The sequence below is a fragment of the Trichoderma evansii genome (assembly GCF_050947405.1).
Source record: "Trichoderma evansii strain SZMC 28006 chromosome Unknown GGI43scaffold_20, whole genome shotgun sequence".
NCBI lineage: Eukaryota > Fungi > Ascomycota > Sordariomycetes > Hypocreales > Hypocreaceae > Trichoderma > Trichoderma evansii.
The window spans coordinates 509306-528575 of NW_028145186.1; the positions used below are offsets into that span (position 1 = coordinate 509306).

At 50.2% G+C, this 19270-nt stretch overlaps 5 protein-coding genes across 5 annotated transcripts; all 5 read left to right on the plus strand.

Moving 5' to 3' along the window:
* Window positions 1–1403: 1403 nt before the first annotated feature.
* On the plus strand, window positions 1404–4164 carry GGI43DRAFT_183228 (uncharacterized protein). The gene has a single exon (XM_083199853.1). It carries the CDS (start codon window positions 1503–1505, stop codon window positions 4107–4109), a length of 2607 nt encoding a protein of 868 aa, XP_083057696.1. The 5' UTR covers window positions 1404–1502; the 3' UTR covers window positions 4110–4164.
* Window positions 4165–6097: 1933 nt separating this feature from the next.
* Window positions 6098–7414, plus strand: GGI43DRAFT_424829 (uncharacterized protein; the record flags this gene model as incomplete). Its single annotated transcript, XM_083208429.1, has 4 exons — window positions 6098–6637; window positions 6744–6936; window positions 6974–7176; window positions 7235–7414. 4 exons carry the CDS (start codon window positions 6098–6100, stop codon window positions 7412–7414), a joined length of 1116 nt encoding a protein of 371 aa, XP_083057697.1.
* A 2333-nt stretch (window positions 7415–9747) lies between these two features.
* GGI43DRAFT_183379 (general substrate transporter) lies at window positions 9748–11972 on the plus strand. Its single transcript, XM_083199854.1, has 4 exons — window positions 9748–9965; window positions 10091–10586; window positions 10704–11677; window positions 11749–11972. Exons 1-4 carry the CDS (start codon window positions 9921–9923, stop codon window positions 11860–11862), a joined length of 1629 nt encoding a protein of 542 aa, XP_083057698.1. The 5' UTR covers window positions 9748–9920; the 3' UTR covers window positions 11863–11972.
* Window positions 11973–13372: 1400 nt separating this feature from the next.
* On the plus strand, window positions 13373–16555 carry GGI43DRAFT_183442 (transcription factor domain-containing protein). Its single transcript, XM_083199857.1, has 4 exons — window positions 13373–13742; window positions 13903–14137; window positions 14273–15329; window positions 15402–16555. The coding sequence occupies exons 1-4, from the start codon at window positions 13730–13732 to the stop codon at window positions 16350–16352; spliced, it is 2256 nt and encodes a 751-aa protein (XP_083057699.1). The 5' UTR covers window positions 13373–13729; the 3' UTR covers window positions 16353–16555.
* Window positions 16072–17600, plus strand: GGI43DRAFT_183712 (inosine triphosphate pyrophosphatase-like protein). Its single transcript, XM_083199858.1, has one exon. It carries the CDS (start codon window positions 16759–16761, stop codon window positions 17344–17346), a length of 588 nt encoding a protein of 195 aa, XP_083057700.1. The 5' UTR covers window positions 16072–16758; the 3' UTR covers window positions 17347–17600.
* Window positions 17601–19270: the final 1670 nt, after the last annotated feature.

A 19270-nucleotide genomic window follows, 5' to 3' on the forward strand; every position in this document is an offset into this window, starting at 1 on the left:
AGAACAGTATATACTACTCGTAGAATGGTCCTCTTCTCCATCTCTCAGATTACTCTCATTACATCTTCAGCACTCAATGTTTCTACCGTCAAACGCACCAAATACAATCCCCTCGCGTGAATTCCATACAATATTCCAAACCTTCATGCCACAAAAAAAGAACAAACTGAAGCGCCGAATGCCACGTCAGGGGAGGGGCGCAAGACAGAGAAACAAGCCGAGCAGCCAATCATGCTGGCCATTTCCCCCCTCCATTGGGCGGTGATTGGCGCCGGCTCAGCACTTTGATGTGCCGCTAAGTCAATCTGCTTTGGTGCGGAAAAGTGCTGCCAATTTATTTTAGGTGCTACAGCACAATGGATGGCTTTTGAGTGGCACGAATTGGGCGCACCGTTTGGCCGGGCCGCCTTTAGGCTTTTGGAGCACCCGCGGTAAGGCATCATCAGCCCATCAAGCTTTTTTTCTTCTTCACATGGTTGGGGTTGGGCGTCATTATTGACAACGGGAGGCGATCAGTTTTTTTAGCACTTCAATAGCATATATTAGCATTCTTTTCTTATATCGTCTATTCATATCTTTGTGCGCTCCCTGTGACATCAGCCCTTACAGCGGCATTTCATCTGGGGTCGCACCGGGAGAGGGAGAAGGAGAATGCCGAGCTAGCAATTCGTCATTCCGATTGATGCTTTTCGACGCCGCAAAGTAACACAGCTTTGGCGACTTGCTCGCATTTTGCCCGGGATCTGATGCACCGCCCTGCACTGCCAGCAGCTTAAACGGCGCTCTAGCGATGATTACAGGCAGGCAGATCCATTCGATGCATCACAGACTCGTGCCATTGCATCAGCGCAACGTGCATCAATCAACAAACGCAGATTCCAGGCCACAAGACCGCTAAAATCTGCCCACATCAAGCTATGTGCTGCTGCCACCGACCCACCCCATAGCGGCTCGCAAAGTAGCGATACCTGTCCCCCCAGTACCTCCCTTTGAAGCCCGCTCTGCTGTGCTCCCCCTAATCAGGCCCCTAAAGGTCCGTCGTCACAGCGCCCGTATCACCTGACAGGTACCACTGCGTTTCGTACCTGTACTCCCCCTAGTGCAGTCTTTAGTAGGGGTCGTCGCTGCCTGAGCCAAGCAAGAGCTTCCGGCATCGACTTCGATTTCGATTTCGATTTCGGGTGATCCCTTCCTCACCGTCCCCTCACTCTTTGTCCAACTTGCATATCCGATTCTCCTGCTCTCGTTTTTTCTCCTCTTCATCTGCAGCTCGCCGCTTTCGTTTGCCTTTGTCTCCATCGTCATTCTTCGTCTGCCCTATCCTGACTCGCCCTGTCCTCCTCCTTTTCCACTTGCAAAAAAAGAGCCAGCAAACACCACACAAAAATCCAATCCCAAAAAAGGAACCCCTGCTCAAAATCGCTGCAGCCTCCGCAAAAACCAACCACCACGAATCCGCCCCCCAAACAATCGCAGCGCAACTGCCCCGATGGTGATTCGAAATGCCGTCCAAGGAACGTGACGCCGACGTCAATGTCGACGACGACCGCCTGCGCGACAAGGCCCGTCGTTCCAAATCAGAGCGCAAGCCTGACCGAGACCGCCCCCACCGCTCCTCGAAATCCGCTCGCAGCTCCAGCGACACCCATTCGCTCACCTCGTCCACCAGGCGACACCGCAAGAGAGAATCTGACCGGGACCGAGATAGAGATCGCGATCGAGACCGAGATAGGGACCGGGACCGCCTGCTGCCCCAGCGCCCAGTCTCCATGTCTGACCTGACCGTCGACGCAATGTCCAAGCTCTCCATCGAAAAGGATCGTATCTCACTACCTTACCCATCGTTTGACAAGGCGCACAGCAAAGAGGCCGTCAACAGCCGCGAAGATGTTGGCTCTTCAAACTCTCAGACCAAGGCCTCCAACCCGCTGACGCCTGAACCTACCGATATTACCTCGGGTGGCGGAGATCAGGAGCGTCGATCCAAAAACACCCTCTCCCCTGACGACATTCCTCGGTCAGCTTCTAAACGGTCGTCTCGATCTCGACCGCCCACGCCTCCCGACACAGACGTCTCTGCCGCCAGAAAACGCGCCGAGGAACTCCTGGACCGCGGCAACAGATCTTCGCTTTCCAGGTCGGCCTCCCGTGCTACAGAAGAAAAATCCTCCAAGGTTAGCCGCCGCTCGTCAACCAGCGCAGCGACTTTGATACGTTCACCCACAAACAAGATTCACGACAAGCTTCGGTCGTCTGTCCTGTCCCGCTCCTCCAGTACTGCTTCACATTCACGCCATTCATCATCCAAGCGGTCATCGTCAACTCGCAGCGCCAAGAAGAGTAAGCCTGAGCCGCTCCATGTCGACTCCTCCCCGTCCAGTGCCCAGGACTCATCTCCCAAGACGCCAACCCAGGCTCACCAATTCCCCTCCCAACTCTACGGCGATTCGAAGCGATCTCGCACTCCCGCCTCGGGCGTTGACGGCGACGACTATGCATCCACCATTGCTTCGGGTACTGCCACACCCGCCATGAAGGCGCCCTCCCATCCTCCTCCGCCGCCGCCACCTCCGCCTCCTGCCGTCGATGTCCTCGACATACCCAGGGTAGACTATCTACTACAAAACGGTGGTTTGTCGGCCCCTGTCACAAGGCACTTCTTGTCGGTTTTGCCCGTCCAAAATGGCAGCTCCAGGCCCTCACAATCACCCCTCACTGGCGCCGAGACGCTTTTCACGCCCTTTGTCAGCCTCCTGGACCAGTATAACACCGTCCTCTCAAAGCAGGGATCGGTTGCCGTAGCCACTGGCCATCGATCAGTCGCTCGTCGTCTGCTTGACCGGCTAGAAAACGTCTTTTCTCGAGACTTGCCACCCCACGGCTGCTCTTGCATCATATGCGAAAAGTCCAACGAACCTCACCGCGGCTTGAACTGGGGTGATGTGCTCGAATGGGTCAGCGGCCGTATTGAACTCCCCCAATGGCCGCCCTTTGATTTGGCAGACATTGGCACCAAGGCGGCTGAGATATCAGGAGAAACCCCCCGAAGGCCAGAGTCTCCTATCCAGCTAGATCCTGATATCGCTGAGGAGTTTAGAGAACACTATCTACGACAGTCAAAGAAGGTCAGGTCTGCTGTCGACAAGTGGCTTCACAGCACAGCGGAGACACCTGTTCCGCCTCCTCAGGAGGTCGATGACGAGACGCTGAGCTTCGCTATCCTGACCAACCTCGACTCCGAGGACCGGCCTTACTTCAACGCCCTCTTATCCGGATCAAAGGAGCTGAGGCCTGCCACGCGTGCACCGACTCCGCTTAACCGGCCACGCAATGATTTCATCATCAAGACTGGTCTTTCCTTGCAGCGGCTATACCGCCTTCAACAGGTTCCTCGTGATGCAGAAAGCATTACTTATCTCATCAAGAATCGCCATACCCACGACCTTCTCATCACCCTGTCCAATATCAATAGCCAAGAATGGGAAATTCTGACATCAGGCCGATTTGACGGATTCTTGTGGTCAGGCGCTGACGGTGACGACTTTGGCGGCGTAGAGTCGAGAGGCCCGACGCCTTTCCGTGGTCCTTCGGCCATGAGTTCTCGAAACGGCACTCCTTTCTCTCCATATTCCCGCGGTGCAACTCCCGCGTCTTTCATCAGCCTTACTTCTTCCGGTATGGGTGGGAGCCGGCCCCCAGTTTCCAACGACGAGGAGATGGAGATGGCAGCCATTGCTGAGATTGAGCGAGAGATCTACCAGGGCATGGAAGCGCTGGAAGATGCCTTTGAGAAGCTGCATCATCAGGCAGAGATTGTTCGGACTGCCCTGCGACAGCGTGGAGCCGGCCTCATGCAGAATCTCCAGAGCCGAAAACGCATCGACGTGCTCTCGATTCCTGGCTCGGGCAACTCCCTAAACTCGACATACGAGCGACCTGCGTGGGCTGAGAGCGATGCTGGCAACGGCAGCGAAGAGGACTGGGCGATGGAGGAATATGATCTTTATCCCGATGACTCAGCTAGCAACATCAGCAGCAGCCGGCACAGGAGGCCTAAGAGACGTGTTGAACGTCGTACTCCAGCCCCCATTGAAGAGGAAGAGGAATAGACGCGATATGAACATCGATATAGAGAAAGAGCAGAGAAGAAAGAAGAGAAGCATATGGAAGGTATACGAATTGTCTACGAGCCACGAATGAAAGCCTGCGAATTTTAGTTTCAAGTTTTTTCCCCTCCTTTATTCAACAAGCAAGCACTTGCACTATGACACATTTTCGCTTGCATTTGCAATACAACGATAGTGGAAGGAAGAGAAAGAGGGAAAAGGTGCACGCGCCGTGTGCATGTGAAAGAATAAAGAGAGCAACGGAAGAAAAGGGAAGTGGCATTGGGAGGATTTTTAGAAAACATTTCACCGTCATAAAAAGAAAAGGAGCTGGCTACGCGTTGCCAACGAGGCAGGCGACGTTCAAAGCTTGGGGGGCACATATTGGAGTTGATATTAACAATGTAACCTTGTCGAATACCTCATCTGTTGTACGGGATTTTTTGCTGCTGTTACTATTTTGGTCTTGTCTTGTTTTGTGTCATCTTGTCTTGCCTGGCTAGGATGCTGTTGTTGGCGAGCTGAAGTCTGATGTTTGTGTGCTCTTTTTACTTCTTGCTGTTTGGTCTTTTTTTTTCTGAAACGGATTTTTAATGTTGTATTGCATGGTCAATGATTGTCCTTATTATCGTCATGTTCATGGTTGTGTCATTTTTTTTTCCTCATGATTGATTGCTAGCTATTTCGGGTTTTGGGAAGGAAAGCTGCGTGCATGTGTATGTATTTATTCTACAGAATGAGCGTGGGAACAGGTAGTCTCATCAGTTATTCCATTGATCCACGTGTCTTAGGCTGCTCATCATTGGTCAGAGAGGAGGCGAAGCTGATTATAAATGAGAGTTGTTTGATGCAGTGTTTTGCCAGCGATACTTGGTCCCATCTTATAATTGTGGAGTAATTATTGAGGTAATCTTTGCTCTCTCAACCAGTCATCTAATATCATGAATCGGAAGACGATCATAGGCATCAGCACTAATCAAGCTTCAATAGTTTAAGTCTAGTAAATTGTGAAGAAGGAGCAAGCATATTAAATAAGGAATAGGCATATTAAACAAGGAACAGGCATATTGATAAAAAACAAGTCTCTGAAAGAAGAGAGAATCTCGGGTGTCCGTACTAATCAAGATTCAGTTGGATAGCCTTCCAAATAGCAAAACTCAGCATGGGTTGCATACCCGCTCTCTGCAGGTGCATAGTCGATTCGGCTCGCTCCGCTAGAGATCGGCCTATTGCTCAAAACCTCGTCAAATTCGGCTCGGAACTCAATCTTAGTCTCGTCCGAGGCCGGTGGCGCACCATCCCATCGGCAGCTTATTCAGAGCCACCTACGTTGAAGAAAGCCCGTTCGAGGGAGCTCATTCGAGTACCTGTGAAGCCACACTTGGTCGCTCTCCCGCCTTACACGGCGATAAGATGATTAATACTCCGGAAATTATGATTAAGAAGCAAAAGGCCGTAAGGCTGCCAGCTGATATCTTGCTCCATAAAAAATGGGCTACGATGAACTGCCCCAGTCGCTATGAGCGATTGAGAGCGCCACCCAATCACTGGATCGAGCCTAGGGCAACGTATTCCATTTCAGGAAGTTGTAGACCAGCCAACCAAAACACTCGCTAGTTGTTGTTGCAATACAAACTGCTATAACTGCAAGACGAAAAGGAGCCGCATCTTTTTCCGATATAGAAATGCTATAATAATACGACGAAACGTAAGAAAATAGTCAGTGGTCAACAAGAGTTAGAATAGGGGGCAAAGGGGAACAAAGACGCAATTCAAGGTAGAGGCCGGTGGGGAAGGGGCACAAGCGGGCAGAATCTCTCTTCTTTATAAGTTGTCAGAGATGTATAAAGAAGCCAACTTATCCCCTCCTCCCAGCCGTCTTTAGACACAGCTTTTCTATCAATTCTTTGGTCAGTGTGACAGCATATTCACTCTCTTGCCTTACTCAGGGTCAAACTTTGTTACAATAAGAGAAGAGTCAAACTCCCAACATGCCTTACCCATACCCAGATACCATTACGGGCCCCGAGTTGGTCACGGAGTACGCCCCTATCATCAAGGGCAAGACCATCCTCGCCACTGGCGTCTCTCCCAACAGTCTGGGCGCAACATATGTTGAGTCGGTCGCTGCAGGCCAGCCAAAGTTGATCATCCTCACGGGAAGAAGCCTGGATAAGGTTAACCAAACTGCCGAACTGATAACCAAGGCGCACCCAGAGGTCCAAACCAAAGTGCTGGAGCTTGATTTGACATCATTTGCTTCGGTTCGAAAGGCGGCTGAGGAGGTCAACTCTTGGGATGACGTCCCCGTGATTGACGTGCTGATGAACAACGCGGGCGTCATGGCGGTGCCCTACGAACTATGTGTTGACGGATTTGAAAAGCATCTCACGGCTAATCACCTCGGCCATTTTCTCTTCACCAACCTGATATTGGACAAGGTCCTTGCAGCAAAGGATGGTCGAGTGGTTAACATCAGCAGCGGTGCGCATTACATTAGCGGCATTCGTCATACGGATCTCAACTATGATGTGAGTCGATAGTCAAGTTTGGGTGGAATCGGTCCTGTTATTCATTTCCATTTCGTCATTATGAGTCCAAAATCAAAGAGGGTGTCCATACTAACCAATAATACAGGAAGGAAAGACATACGAAAAATGGGCTGCATATGCCCAATCCAAGACGGCCAACATTCTCTTTTCCAGAGAGCTCGCAAAGAGGCTGGGAGATCGTGGGCTTCTGTCGTTTAGCGTAAACCCAGGAGCAATTATAACCACCAATCTCGCCGGCCATCTGGACTTTACGCCTGGAAAAGACGGAGATGAGGCCTGTAAGTTGAACCATTGTTTGCTGTCTGCTCCTTGCAGTTTTTCATCGGTCTGCTAACTCGGATGCGTTGTTCTTCTCTGCAGGGAGAGTCTCTCGAATGGGTGCAGCACCATATGGATGGGCACCGCCAGAGCCGATATCAGCAGAGCGAGGAGTTGCAACTCACGTTTTTGCGTCTTTTGATCCATATCTCAAGGGTATGTCGTCTTTCAATAGCCTCCTTTTTTTTTTCTCCTTCTCCGTTGTTCGGCTCCTTCGTTCCTCTTTGTCTTGACCTACCTCGTAATCCTTTTCTTCAGCTGCCGGTGAGACTATTGGAAGAAACTAACAACTCTCATTATTCAGCTCGCAACGGTGCGTATCTGGAACAAAGGGCTCGGATGGCAGATTACTATGTCGATGTGGTTAGCCCCGCGGCCATTAGCGATATTGAGGCGGAAAAACTGTGGACACTGAGCGCAAAGGCTGTTGGGCTGTAGGAGAAATGAATAAAGGATCGGTCGTTGGTTAGGTAACTGAAAATAGAAGCGAATTAAAATCAAAATCAAAAAAACGATAGCTTGAACCTTTGATTTGGCTGCTGGGTAGGTATTTGGTAATAAGCGGCCCCCAGGCTATTCCATACCTGGACACTTGATATTCCCTATCCTTTCGTGCTAATAGTTGTGTGACCCACGCAAGATCCACGGATCCAATATCCAACCCAGCTTATGCACATGGCAGGAAACGGCGGGCCGTTCTCCATACTCCATACTCCATACTCCATACAATTCCCCGTAGTTTGGACCTCGCTAACGCGCCAACTTGGCCACGGCCAGTGCCGAGAGGATTAGGATTTTCGGTCGAGCCCCGTGGAGATATCAGTGGTACATACCTGGCAATGCTTGCGAAGGAGTTGCATAAGGTATAGTAGATGCACAAATGGCGAGCTAGGACATGGAGTAGCATGGAGCACTTGAAGGGGCATGGCGTACGAAGCAATCAAATCAGAAATCGCCATGATATTAGATTTTAGGCATCGATAGGCGGCATACCCTGCCACCTGACACACACAACGGGCAGCAGCTCTGCTTCCCCACGCCCTTGGCCGCACCTGTCATATGGATATCGCGAGGATATCGCGATCATCTCGCGTGGATGGTGCCCAGTTGCCATGTTTATCGTGTAGCTCTACTCGCAGTTTCCCGATTCGAACTCGCATCCGTTCATCTACTGCCATATTGCAGCCCTCTTGACATCTTGACATCTTCACATCATCACTCATCGTGACTCCTACTCTCTGTTTCGGGATATCCTGTCCTGTATTCATTTGCCTCTGTGTCCAGCTTTCCTTACCCTAGATTTCAAATAATGGCGATTTGGAGTTGAGCGAACTAAGCCATTACGAGAGACGGAGTAATAATACATGACTAGGGACCCGTTTTCTAGCAGCGGACTCAAAACTAAGTTGGCGCCGTGGCTTGAATTTTTCGATTTTTAATTGTACTTTTTTTGGTCCCTTTGCGCATAATACAGTGTGCGTGTGCGTGCATGGGGCAGGATCTGGAATGCATAACTGAAGAGTGTAACTGAAGAGTCGTTGGGACAGCTGCTCTAGATGTATATTTGAAAATGGAAAAATGGCGACATGAGGCCAACACTATTCGTCTTGGCACTTTTGGTTGTTGGCAAGAATCGCCTCCAAGTAGCAATTGCTACCCAAGGAATTAAACCGATTGATTAATCATCGGCCCTGCTTGCCGGTACTACGAAAGAAACGGGTCCAACCCCTGTGGCTTTTGCGTTGAGCTCTCACATCTCGAGATTCCCCATATCAATCACACCAGGCGTGTCATGTCATGGTCAGCCTATTATAGCCGAGCATTGCATTACATTGCACGACCAACAGCTTGATGCTGCAGGACTTTGGGCATCAGGAATCATTTGCGTCTCTCTATATTGCTCATTCCTCCCAGCATGGTATATTTTCTTTTTATATTCCTGCATGAGTCAGGCCAGGCATATTTGTTCATTTACTTAATATATTTTGCCATCCTGTTGACAGGGTCTCATTGCCATCTGACATGTGCATGCTCGAGCTCCTGCTAGCACTGTAAGCAGCAACAACACCATCACTGCCCTGGCCTGCAATCAAATATTGACGAGCTCGCAGCCACCATAGCCATCGTATCACCACCATCTATGCCGTTTGCTTCCAATGCGCAGCGCCAATGGCAGGATTTCTCCGTGCGTCGCGTGGCCTCGGTCCAATGGCCAGGTTGCAGACGCCCTGATACCCCAGAGCGGATGATCCGCAAAACTTAGGCTAATGTCTATTCATTGGATCCATGTCGCCGCACAACCGTCGCCTCGACCCGGGGTCGAATTGTGCCTATTCCCAAAGCACGCACTGTCCCATCCGGAGCGGAACCCTCCGCAACCACTTCTGGGTTGGAGTCGTTCCCCGCATCGTTGCGAGGGCCGAATGTCGACGCCACGGCTCGACGCCTCTGTCCAATAGCCTCGTCTCACCGCAGTCGTATGAGTGGGCAAAAAGGAGACATGGCCGTATAAGCGGCACGGCATGCCCAGCTGCTTGGTCCTCTGCTTTAGATAATCCGCCGGCGAAATTCAATCCTACTCTGGACGCGACAGGCTGATGCTGCCAGGACCTCATTCGCAGCTGCAACTTTTGCTCGTTCGGCCCTACTGACCAGGGGGGCCATTTGCCTGATCCTAACAAAGGCAACCCAAGCTCGTGGGAGAGCGTAAGATAGGCTGGGGAAGCGGCACACACGCAGTGGCAAGGGACAAGAGAGAAACATAAAAGCGACAGCACCCCCCTGACAATTGATTGCTACCTCTGTCTTTTTCTTCTTCCCCTCATCCCTCTCATCTCTATTCGACAATCCCTCGTGCAACGGGGCCTTATTGAGAGATTCAAGAAAAAAATCATCTCCCACTGAAGAAGCTGGTCTGGCCAAAGGGCTGCAGACGACCATCACGATGGGCGAAAAGAACGAGACTCAGATTCATGATGAGCCGGATCATGTATGGCAAACCCACCCGATGCAAAATCCCCCTTCCCTGTCACCAGTGTGAGACGGGGAAAGAAAATTTTTTTAAGAAAAAAATGAAGAACTTTGCTAACGCGGTTTTTGTTGGACATCTCATAGGGCGAACTCAGAACTGCCGTCGTCCACGGCAATGAAGCCTATGCTGAGGCCATGATCAAGGAGCCGCCCAATGCTTACACCTCGGCTCAGGTCCTCATCTACTGCTTCTCCCTTATTGGCTTCTTCTGCAGTACCATGAACGGTTACGATGGATCCCTCATCAACAATCTCCTGCAGAACCCCTGGTTCAAGGCAAAGTACCATGTCGAAAACGACGGTATCTGGGCTGGTATCGTCTCCTCCATGTACCAGATCGGTGGTGTCGCCGCTCTTCCCTTTGTCGGTCCCACCCTTGATGGCTTCGGTCGTCGAATTGGTATGCTGTCTGGCGCCATTCTCATCATTGTCGGTACCATTATCCAGGGTGTTGGCAACCAGCAGGGCCAGTTCATGGGCGGTCGATTCTTGCTTGGTTTCGGTGTTTCTCTCGCTGCTGCTGCTGGTCCCATGTACGTGGTTGAGATTAACCACCCTGCGTACCGTGGTCGTGTTGGCGGTAAGTCTAATTATCTACTCCCCTTCATTCATCATCCAATCGATTCTCTTCTACGTCTAAGCCATTCGCATTTGGCGGATATCATATACTAATCATCATTTCTTTCTCTCTCGCTAGCCATGTACAACACCCTCTGGTTCTCCGGTGCCATTCTTGCTGCCGGCGCTGCTCGAGGTGGACTCAACACTGGAGGCGACTTCTCCTGGCGACTCATCGTCTGGCTCCAGGCCCTCTTCTCTGGTCTCATCATCATCTTCGTCATGTTCCTTCCCGAATCCCCCCGATGGCTCTACGTTCACAACAAGAAGGAGCAGGCCAAGGCCATCCTCACAAAGTACCACGGTAACGGCAACCCCGACTCTGCTTGGGTCCAACTTCAGCTCTTTGAGTACGAGCAGTTCCTCAACCAGGACGGTGCTGACAAGCGCTGGTGGGATTACCGGGCGCTTTTCCGCAACCGTTCCGCCGTCTACCGTCTCTGCTGTAACCTTGCTGTCACCATCTTTGGTCAGTGGGCTGGTAACGCTGTCTTGTCCTACTTCCTCGGCTCTGTTCTCGATGCTGCCGGCTACACGGGTACCATTGCCCAAGCCAACATTACCCTCATCAACAACTGCCAGCAGTTTGCATGGGCTATTCTGGGTGCTTTCCTGGTCGACAGGGTCGGTCGTCGATCTCTATTGGTCTTCTCCTTCACTGCCTGTACTGTGGTCTGGCTGGGCATGACTATTGCTTCATCGCGGCTCGCAGCATCACAGGACGGCGTCGACTCGGCTGGCCACCCCATCTTCACCAACCCTGCTGCATCCAAGGCTTCTTTGGCCATGATTTTCATCTTTGGCGCTGTCTACTCTGTCGGAATCACCCCCCTGCAGGCTTTGTACCCCGTCGAGGTCCTCTCCTTCGAGCAGCGTGCCAAGGGTATGGCCTTTTCCAGTTTTGCCACCAACGCTGCTGGTCTCCTGAACCAGTTCGCTTGGCCCGTATCCATGAAGAACATTGGCTGGAAGACATACATTGTCTTTACCATCTGGGATGCCTTTCAGGCCGCCATTGTCTACTTTTACCTCCCTGAGACCAAGGGACGCACTGTAAGTACCAATTACTCCATCTCTAATGATGGCATCTTTCTTTGTTTACTAACATTTTCTCCTCTCTACAGTTGGAAGAACTCGACGAAATCTTTGACGACCCCAACCCCGTCAAAGCCTCGACGGCGAAGAAGGCCGTCGCTGTGGACGACCAGGGCGGCATCGTTAATATCGAGAAGGTCTAAACGTGGGTATACGGAACAAACACGTGCCACGGAGGATTTTTACTTTTTGATTTACTTTACGACTTATTAAAAAAATACCTACTATGCGGCTGTACGGCAGGGTTATTGGGCTGGATGTGTTGATTGCTTGCGTTTGTATGAGACGCTTTTTTTTCTCTTCCCTCCTGGAAGGAGAGAAACGTCTTTATTGCCATCTTATTAGTCTTTATTTAACGTAATAATGATATCGAGGGGGGAGCCCAACTCTGCAGCATTCAGAATCTCAACTGCAACCCAAACTTGTTCATGTACCTACCTATCTAGTGTAAATCGTGGCCGGTCCATCTCGCCTTTATCCCGACTACTACCTACCTACCTGGTATGAATATCTCCTTGCGTGTGTGTGTCTCGTGCATCAACCAGATGCTAGTATCCCGCGTGGATGAATGCAGTTAATATGGACATGGCTGCCCATCTAGGTATGTATCAACAGCATCTGGCAGCTGTTGCCCCCACAAGCCGAATATCCCAGCGGCAATATACGGAGTATTAAGAGACCTCTAGCCATCATGTGGGCTTAGATCCAAGGTCAGCAGTGTCGATGCTAGTACGCTTCCCTTGGCCCTGGAATCTCCCCATACGCGAAGCAATTACTCCTTCTTGCCCCCCCTTTGTATCGTTTGCACATAATTCTTTCTCCTCGGCTAGCTGTTGCCGTCTAGTACACACTCGTACAGTAATAGCTTACAAGGCTAGCAGCCGTATAGAAGAAAAAAAAAAAAAAAACATGGGGATATACTTCGTATTGCCGATGCATCAGCTGTTCTATTACTCCGACACCCATTCAACACAGCACCAATAACTCCGTACCAGTCAGAAGTCACGACATTAACCGAATGCCCCCCTCCCCGCCCCCACTCCCTTGATCTTTTTTCAGTCTGTAGTCTCATCGTCGCTCTCTGTATTTGGAGAAGCGTTTTTTCTACAGCGGCTTAACACCCCGCAAGGGGACTAGACCACCATCCGACCTGCCCACGGGGTAGGCGTTTCTTAGTGGGATGCTCCGATTTTTTCCTCTGGTTTTTCTTTGGGCTGCTATGCTAGTGCTAGCCTTTGGTCTTTGCCCTTTCATGTGCTTTGCGGGTATATGCTCTGCATATGCAGTGCAACCGCCTGAGCAGAATTGCCTTTATTGCCTTTGCACTACTGCTAGCACCTTTGTAGCAAGTAATTGCTAGCAGCTACAGTAGCAGTGCCTACAGCAGGATTCGCTTCCCTACCCTTACTACCCCGGATTTTTCTGGGTTTGATAACTTTCTTCTTCTTTTGACTGGGGCGGAAGGAAGTGACACGCTATCCAGTTTCCACTTCTCAGCACCTGCATATCGTGTGTAACGCTACTTTCCAAAAGAGCTGCTCTTTTCTTTTAGGGTTTCAATGCCAAGAGGCAACTAAACATCGGGTCTCTATTTTTATTTTTATTTTATCCCTGGGCCTAAACATGTGAGTCTTAACTATCGCCTTTGCTTGTCAGCCGTGTGTGAGTCTGTTTCTCATTTTAATTGATTGTCAGCAAAACTCAGCACCCCCCCGTCGCGCTTGCCACTTGGGCATTTTTTGCGAACCCTTTTTCTTACCCTCCCTCGTGTTTCTCCTCGGGAACTTTTTTTTTTTGGTCTTCTCCATTCTTATACGCAGAGGCGCTCCGACAGGCTGTACATCTTTGTTCATTTTTCCTTTCTTGATATTCTTGATGCACAACAAATATGTGCCTCACGCGCTTATTGGTTCTTGTTTTTTGATTGTCTTTGACGCAGTGCAACCATTCAATTCGCCTCTGCCGCTACTGTAATTGGTGATATTAGTATATCTGGCTTGGACCGACATCATGTTTTACACTTGTGAGTGGAGTATCCTGCATTAATTGCCCCTATTCCGAAAGCATTTCCTCCTCTCTCGCTGTATCTCCCCTGCCTAACTTGTCTATTGCATTTTCGTCTGTCTTTCCTATTTTCGCCATCCCGGATTGGCTACTAAGCTAACAAGAGGCAAATGATACAGTCCAGGGTGTCAAGGGCAAGGCCGTGGATCGGTCCCCTCAATCGTCATCGGACGGCAATCGGTCACAGGACACAACCAGCGGCAAGGCTGGTAAGAGTCTCCACGCCTGTCTCGAGTGCCAGCGCCGCAAGATCCGCTGCGACGGGAAGCAGCCTTGCAATCGGTGCCAGACTAGTCGTTCGCGCAGGAGATGCGTGTATGAACAGCATCGCCAACGGCTTGTTCCATCCAGGAAGTCAGTAAACTCATATCGCCTCTTCCTTATTTCCTTATTCAAGTCGCTTTTTTTTTTTCCGAGTCAATGTCATCACTATTTATCTAATCCTTGCTCTTGGATCTAACTCTTCAGTTGCTAACCTCTCCTATTTAGATCGCTAGAGGAAATATCACGAAGTCTTGAAGAGTGCCGCTCCGTGCTGCGGCGCCTGTACCCTAATCATGAAGTTTCACAACTTCTGTCGCTGTCTCGCCAGGAGTTGCGGGATCTCCTAGACCAGCCAGTGCAGCAAGATATTGTTGACGTCTCAGTAACACCCCCTTCTGCCGATGAAGCTCAACATCCTCAAGAGCTTGAAAACATGCCAGCTCCAAAATCCGAGTGGGATGAAGAGCGCAGAGAAAAGGACCAGATGCCGGTTGAAGCTGATGATGTCAACGCTCTATCGCTCTCCATGGGCAAACAAGCTGCATCATATCTCGGTGCCTCGTCCGTCAAAGTGGCCTTGACAGTCATGCTTCAAATACAACCACAGCTACAGGTTTTGCTCGCAGCACAGTCATCTCCTGATGCTTCTAGCGACGAGAATGCACGCGCAAACAAAATTCCACTTTTCCGCGCAGCTTCCAGATCTGCCAAGGCAAAACCTCCTATCCCGTGGACATACAAGGGGCAGGCTCTCGTCGACGCATATTTTAAACGTGTTCATGTTTTGACTCCTATGCTGGACGAAACCTCGTTTCGTAAGCATTATACTGAGGGTCGTCGATGCGATGCGCCTTGGCTCTCTCTGCTCAACATGGTCTTTGCCACGAGCAGCATCATGTCTACACCATCAAGCAACTTGAGCCACATTAAATACTATAACCAAGCCATAGAGCACGTCCATCTCAGTGCCTTTGGAAGTAGCAACATCGAAACCATTCAAGCCCTGGCACTACTTGGAGGCTACTACCTCCACTACATCAATCGCCCAAACATGGCCAATGCCATCATTGGCGCCATCCTCCGAATGGCAACCGCTCTCGGTCTGCATAGAGAGCCTCCGCCAGAAGAGCAGTCTGACACTGCAGTGATTGAGACACGGCGACGCACTTGGTGGACGATATTTTGCCTCGATACGTGGGGTACGACTACTCTGGGCCGACCTTCTTTTGGGCGATGGGGACCGGCAATTAATGTTCAGCCTCCTAAGCTTGTCACGGAGCAAGTATGTCAATCCCCTATACTTTTATTTTGTTATTTAACATTTCAGTCTGACTAACAATTTTTCACTCAACAGGAAGAAACTGATTCTGCACAGTATGCGGGCATCATGCCTCTACTTGAAAACATCAAATTCTGTAAAATTGCAACAAAGATCCAGGATATGCTTGCAGTTACTCCTCTTTTAAAGACGGAAGATCGCAGTCACTTGGACGGCCTTCTTGTTGACTGGTTCAACAATCTTCCCTGGCTTCTTCGTTCCACAGAGCCCTGTGTAGAGCCGCTCCATCTTTCGCGATGCATCATGATATGGCGGTATTGGAATCTACGCATGCTACTTTATCGCCCAATACTTTTATCCTTGGCTTGCAAAGCTCAATTGCCCATTGAAGAGCAAGACGTGGTTGCCGTGGAGACTTGCCAGGACGCTGCGCGAGAGATTATTGATAGCATATCAAAGGGGTGGACACGCCAGCAAATGTCTGGATGGAACGCCGTATGGTTCTTGTATCAAGCAGCTATGATACCGCTGGTTGGTATCCTGTGGCAACCTGATAATCCGTCTGTCGTCCAGTGGCGCGCTCAAATCGAGTCGATCCTTGAGCTATTTGAGGCAATGCAAGACTGGTCCCTTACGGCACGCCGTAGCCGAGATGTCGTCAGCCGTCTTCTGGAAGCCAGCTCTCAAATCTCCAATGCAAGGCCAGGAACTGGCGCCCACGACACTTCTCTTCAAAAGGGGGCACCAAGCGGCGATGTAAGCGGATTCTGGGGCAGTGAAGGAGTCGATGCGACCCTTCCAAGTGGCTACAGCACTGGAGACATTGTAGATATGCTGGACCAAGACTGGCCGTGGAACATGGAAGTCGATGGGCTGGCCTGGGGGCAGCAAATTCCTCTGCTGGAAGAGGACAATGATGCTGGCAGCTACAGCGTGGATGACGCCATGGGAGTAGATTATCTGTCGCTGGCAACTGCAGAAGGCGACCCTTTGTCGCAGCCGCAGCCGCAGCCGCCGCCGCCTTAACTGTTTCTGACAGCCTACGCTCTATTTAAACTCTTTGTTGAAGCGAAGCTGCTCTTCTTTTTCCCTATCCAATCTTTTTCTTTCTCTTCTTCTCGCTTCTATCGCAGTATCTTGCGCCAAGACGCTGTACGCGCGTTGCCTTTGGCGGTTTACTCTCGGTTTTTAGGCACAAGTTGGGCAAATAGCGGGGTCGTGACGGCGTAAGACTCACCGCAATCAGTCCCGCTCAGCAGCACAAAGGCAGCACAGCTATCGTGCTTTGGAATATATTTATAAAAAACAAAATACACCGAGAAGTCTGCAGAGTAACCAGCATCTCAATATTGTGATTAGCGACTACTTTTCATCCAAGTCTACGACGCAATTTTACTATACTGCTAGCAAAATACAAGGGACACGAGAAATAATGGCAGAGCAGGCTACCCAGGTCGTTGTCGCTTCGCACAACCCCGTCAAGATCTCAGCCGCAAGGGACGGCTTCAGCGGCATGTTTCCCTCTCAGACATTCTCCTTCACTGGACTCAGCGTGCCGTCCGGCGTTGCTGAACAGCCCATGACGGACGCGGAAACCCTGCAGGGAGCCAAAAATCGAGCTCGCAACGCCCGCGAAGCAAAGCCTGAGGCCGACTACTGGGTTGGCATTGAGGGCGGCGTGGATGACAGCGGAGATGCCATGGAAACATTTGCCTGGGTTGTTGTGCTGGGCAAGCACTCTGAATCAGCAACTGAATCTACCACCAAGTCCGAGCGGATGGGCCGGGCTCGCACAGCAGCATTCTTCCAGCCAGAAGAAGTAGCGAGGCTGGTGCGCAGTGGCATAGAATTGGGACCAGCGGACGATCAGGTGTTTGGAAGCGAAAACTCAAAGCAGCATAGCGGATCAATAGGGCTGCTGACTGGAGATTTGATCAATCGGTCGTCATACTATGTATCAGCGGTGATTGGGGCGCTGATTCCATTTCGAAATTCGACTTTGACATTTGCTCCGTTTTGAGCGAATCAAGGGGCGTGATTATGAGAGGCAAGAATAGAAGGAGTATGAGGACCAATAGGAGACTACAAAGATGAAGAGACTTTAGAGTTACGAGTACAAGGTTGGCGAGAGCGATACCAGGAGTGATAGACAAGCTCTACAGAAGACAAAGAGAGGAGACAGAAGTGAATTATGTTTCACCAATTATTACCATAACACATTGACTACATATCACTACAAGCTCATCAAACCATGGATGCGTCTGAGAGCCATCTTCACTAGCTATGACGGATTACCACTACAAACAAGGTATCTTGTAGCTATGTTCTAGAAAAGTCTTACTCACATGGCCTCTCAAGTGGCTCTTGACTAAATTTTGGCTTGATCAAAAGCAAGTGATACTGACAGCACATTTTTGCCCTACAGGCTTGTGAGTTGTGGCAAAGAAGTTGTCTGGAGCCATTTGCTTGCTCGTATATGGTCAAGTTCAGCGTTCTTAGCTAGTCGTTGGTGCCCGGCTTACCATCCATGGATCTGCTTTGTTTCAGCCACCAGTTACCCGTCTTAGTATACGATGGGTTTCGAAACTCTTTTACCTACCTTTTGCTGCTAATGCAGCACCTAGAATTCTCCAGAAGACTGCGACATATTGATGGCGTCCACCATCTTTGCCCGGTTATTCTTGTTCTCACAACACGGGGTATCACTATAAAGGCGATTACTCTGAAAACGGTGGGCGTGTCTGCTGTTAGCCTGAGCATAACGCCTCATGTTGAAGTTTCCATCCTTCAAGCCACCACGTGTTGGGGCTTGTTCTACGCCAGCTTCTAGAAGGTTTGTGGAAGTTGGAGAAGCTGAAGGGGGAGGGGTGAGATTGAGATGTGATCATCACGATGTCTGCAATTGGACGTCTTGGTAGCTGCCATGCTATGGTGAGACCGCCCCCGGGAGAGCCGCTCATCCCACGTGGTTTGAAGAAGCCACAGCTGAAGGCTTTTAGGTTCATCAAGCTCGAAATCTAACATCTCCCCTCATTTAGTTTCACAGAAATCAGCGCCACCAACAACACCACATACTAGAGGGAGTATGAACAGAGCCATTCAAACAGAAGCCTCATGTGTGATCATGTATCCGGGGCACCCATGTTTGCGTAGAATGGGGTGTACTTTGTTTAGCCTCTGACCAGAAAGCGGCCTTCCGGTTTCGGCGTGGAGAATGAAAGAATACCCTTCTTGAACATTCTAGGCGTGACACTTGTAGGCTTACAAAAGCTGCCATTGAACGTTTATATAGCGTATTAGATGTGCAGCCAATAAGATGAGAATATGGAGAAAAAGGTACAGGGCCATTACCGAGAAGCGGCAACTGATGGAATTTTGAGGATCCCGCATATCTTCCTATTCCTGTACATGCAACTAAGACTTCAAGCATTACTACTGCTGTTGTTATTCACGCCGCTACTACTGCAGCTATAACATGTTCTCCTCCTTTACTGCAGATGATGTCACTTTATTTGGAGCGCCTACTGATGAGAGCAACGTTTGAGGGGTTGTCCACGTGGCGAGGTGGAAGATGGAGTAGAAGTCTCCACGAACTAATGATGCCGCTTTTGGCATGTTTCTATTTACAGGAAATAGGGTTATGAGACAAACCAACAGACAAATAGCAATGTACGAGAGACATGGAGCCAAGAAGCTCTAACTGGTGTGGGAAGTTGACGACGCCATGGCGAAGCCGAACGAAACACTAATATTAGACCAACTTGGAAGGGTTGATATGTCGACCAACAACACATGGATGGACGCCGGCTTCTACAGCTTCCGGCATGCACTATCTCAAACGATCTAACTAACTCACACACCACAGCCACACCGCAAATCACCACGCACGCTACGACTTCAGCTACACTACACTTTAATTAGAGGGCCTGACGATCAGCTCTTGT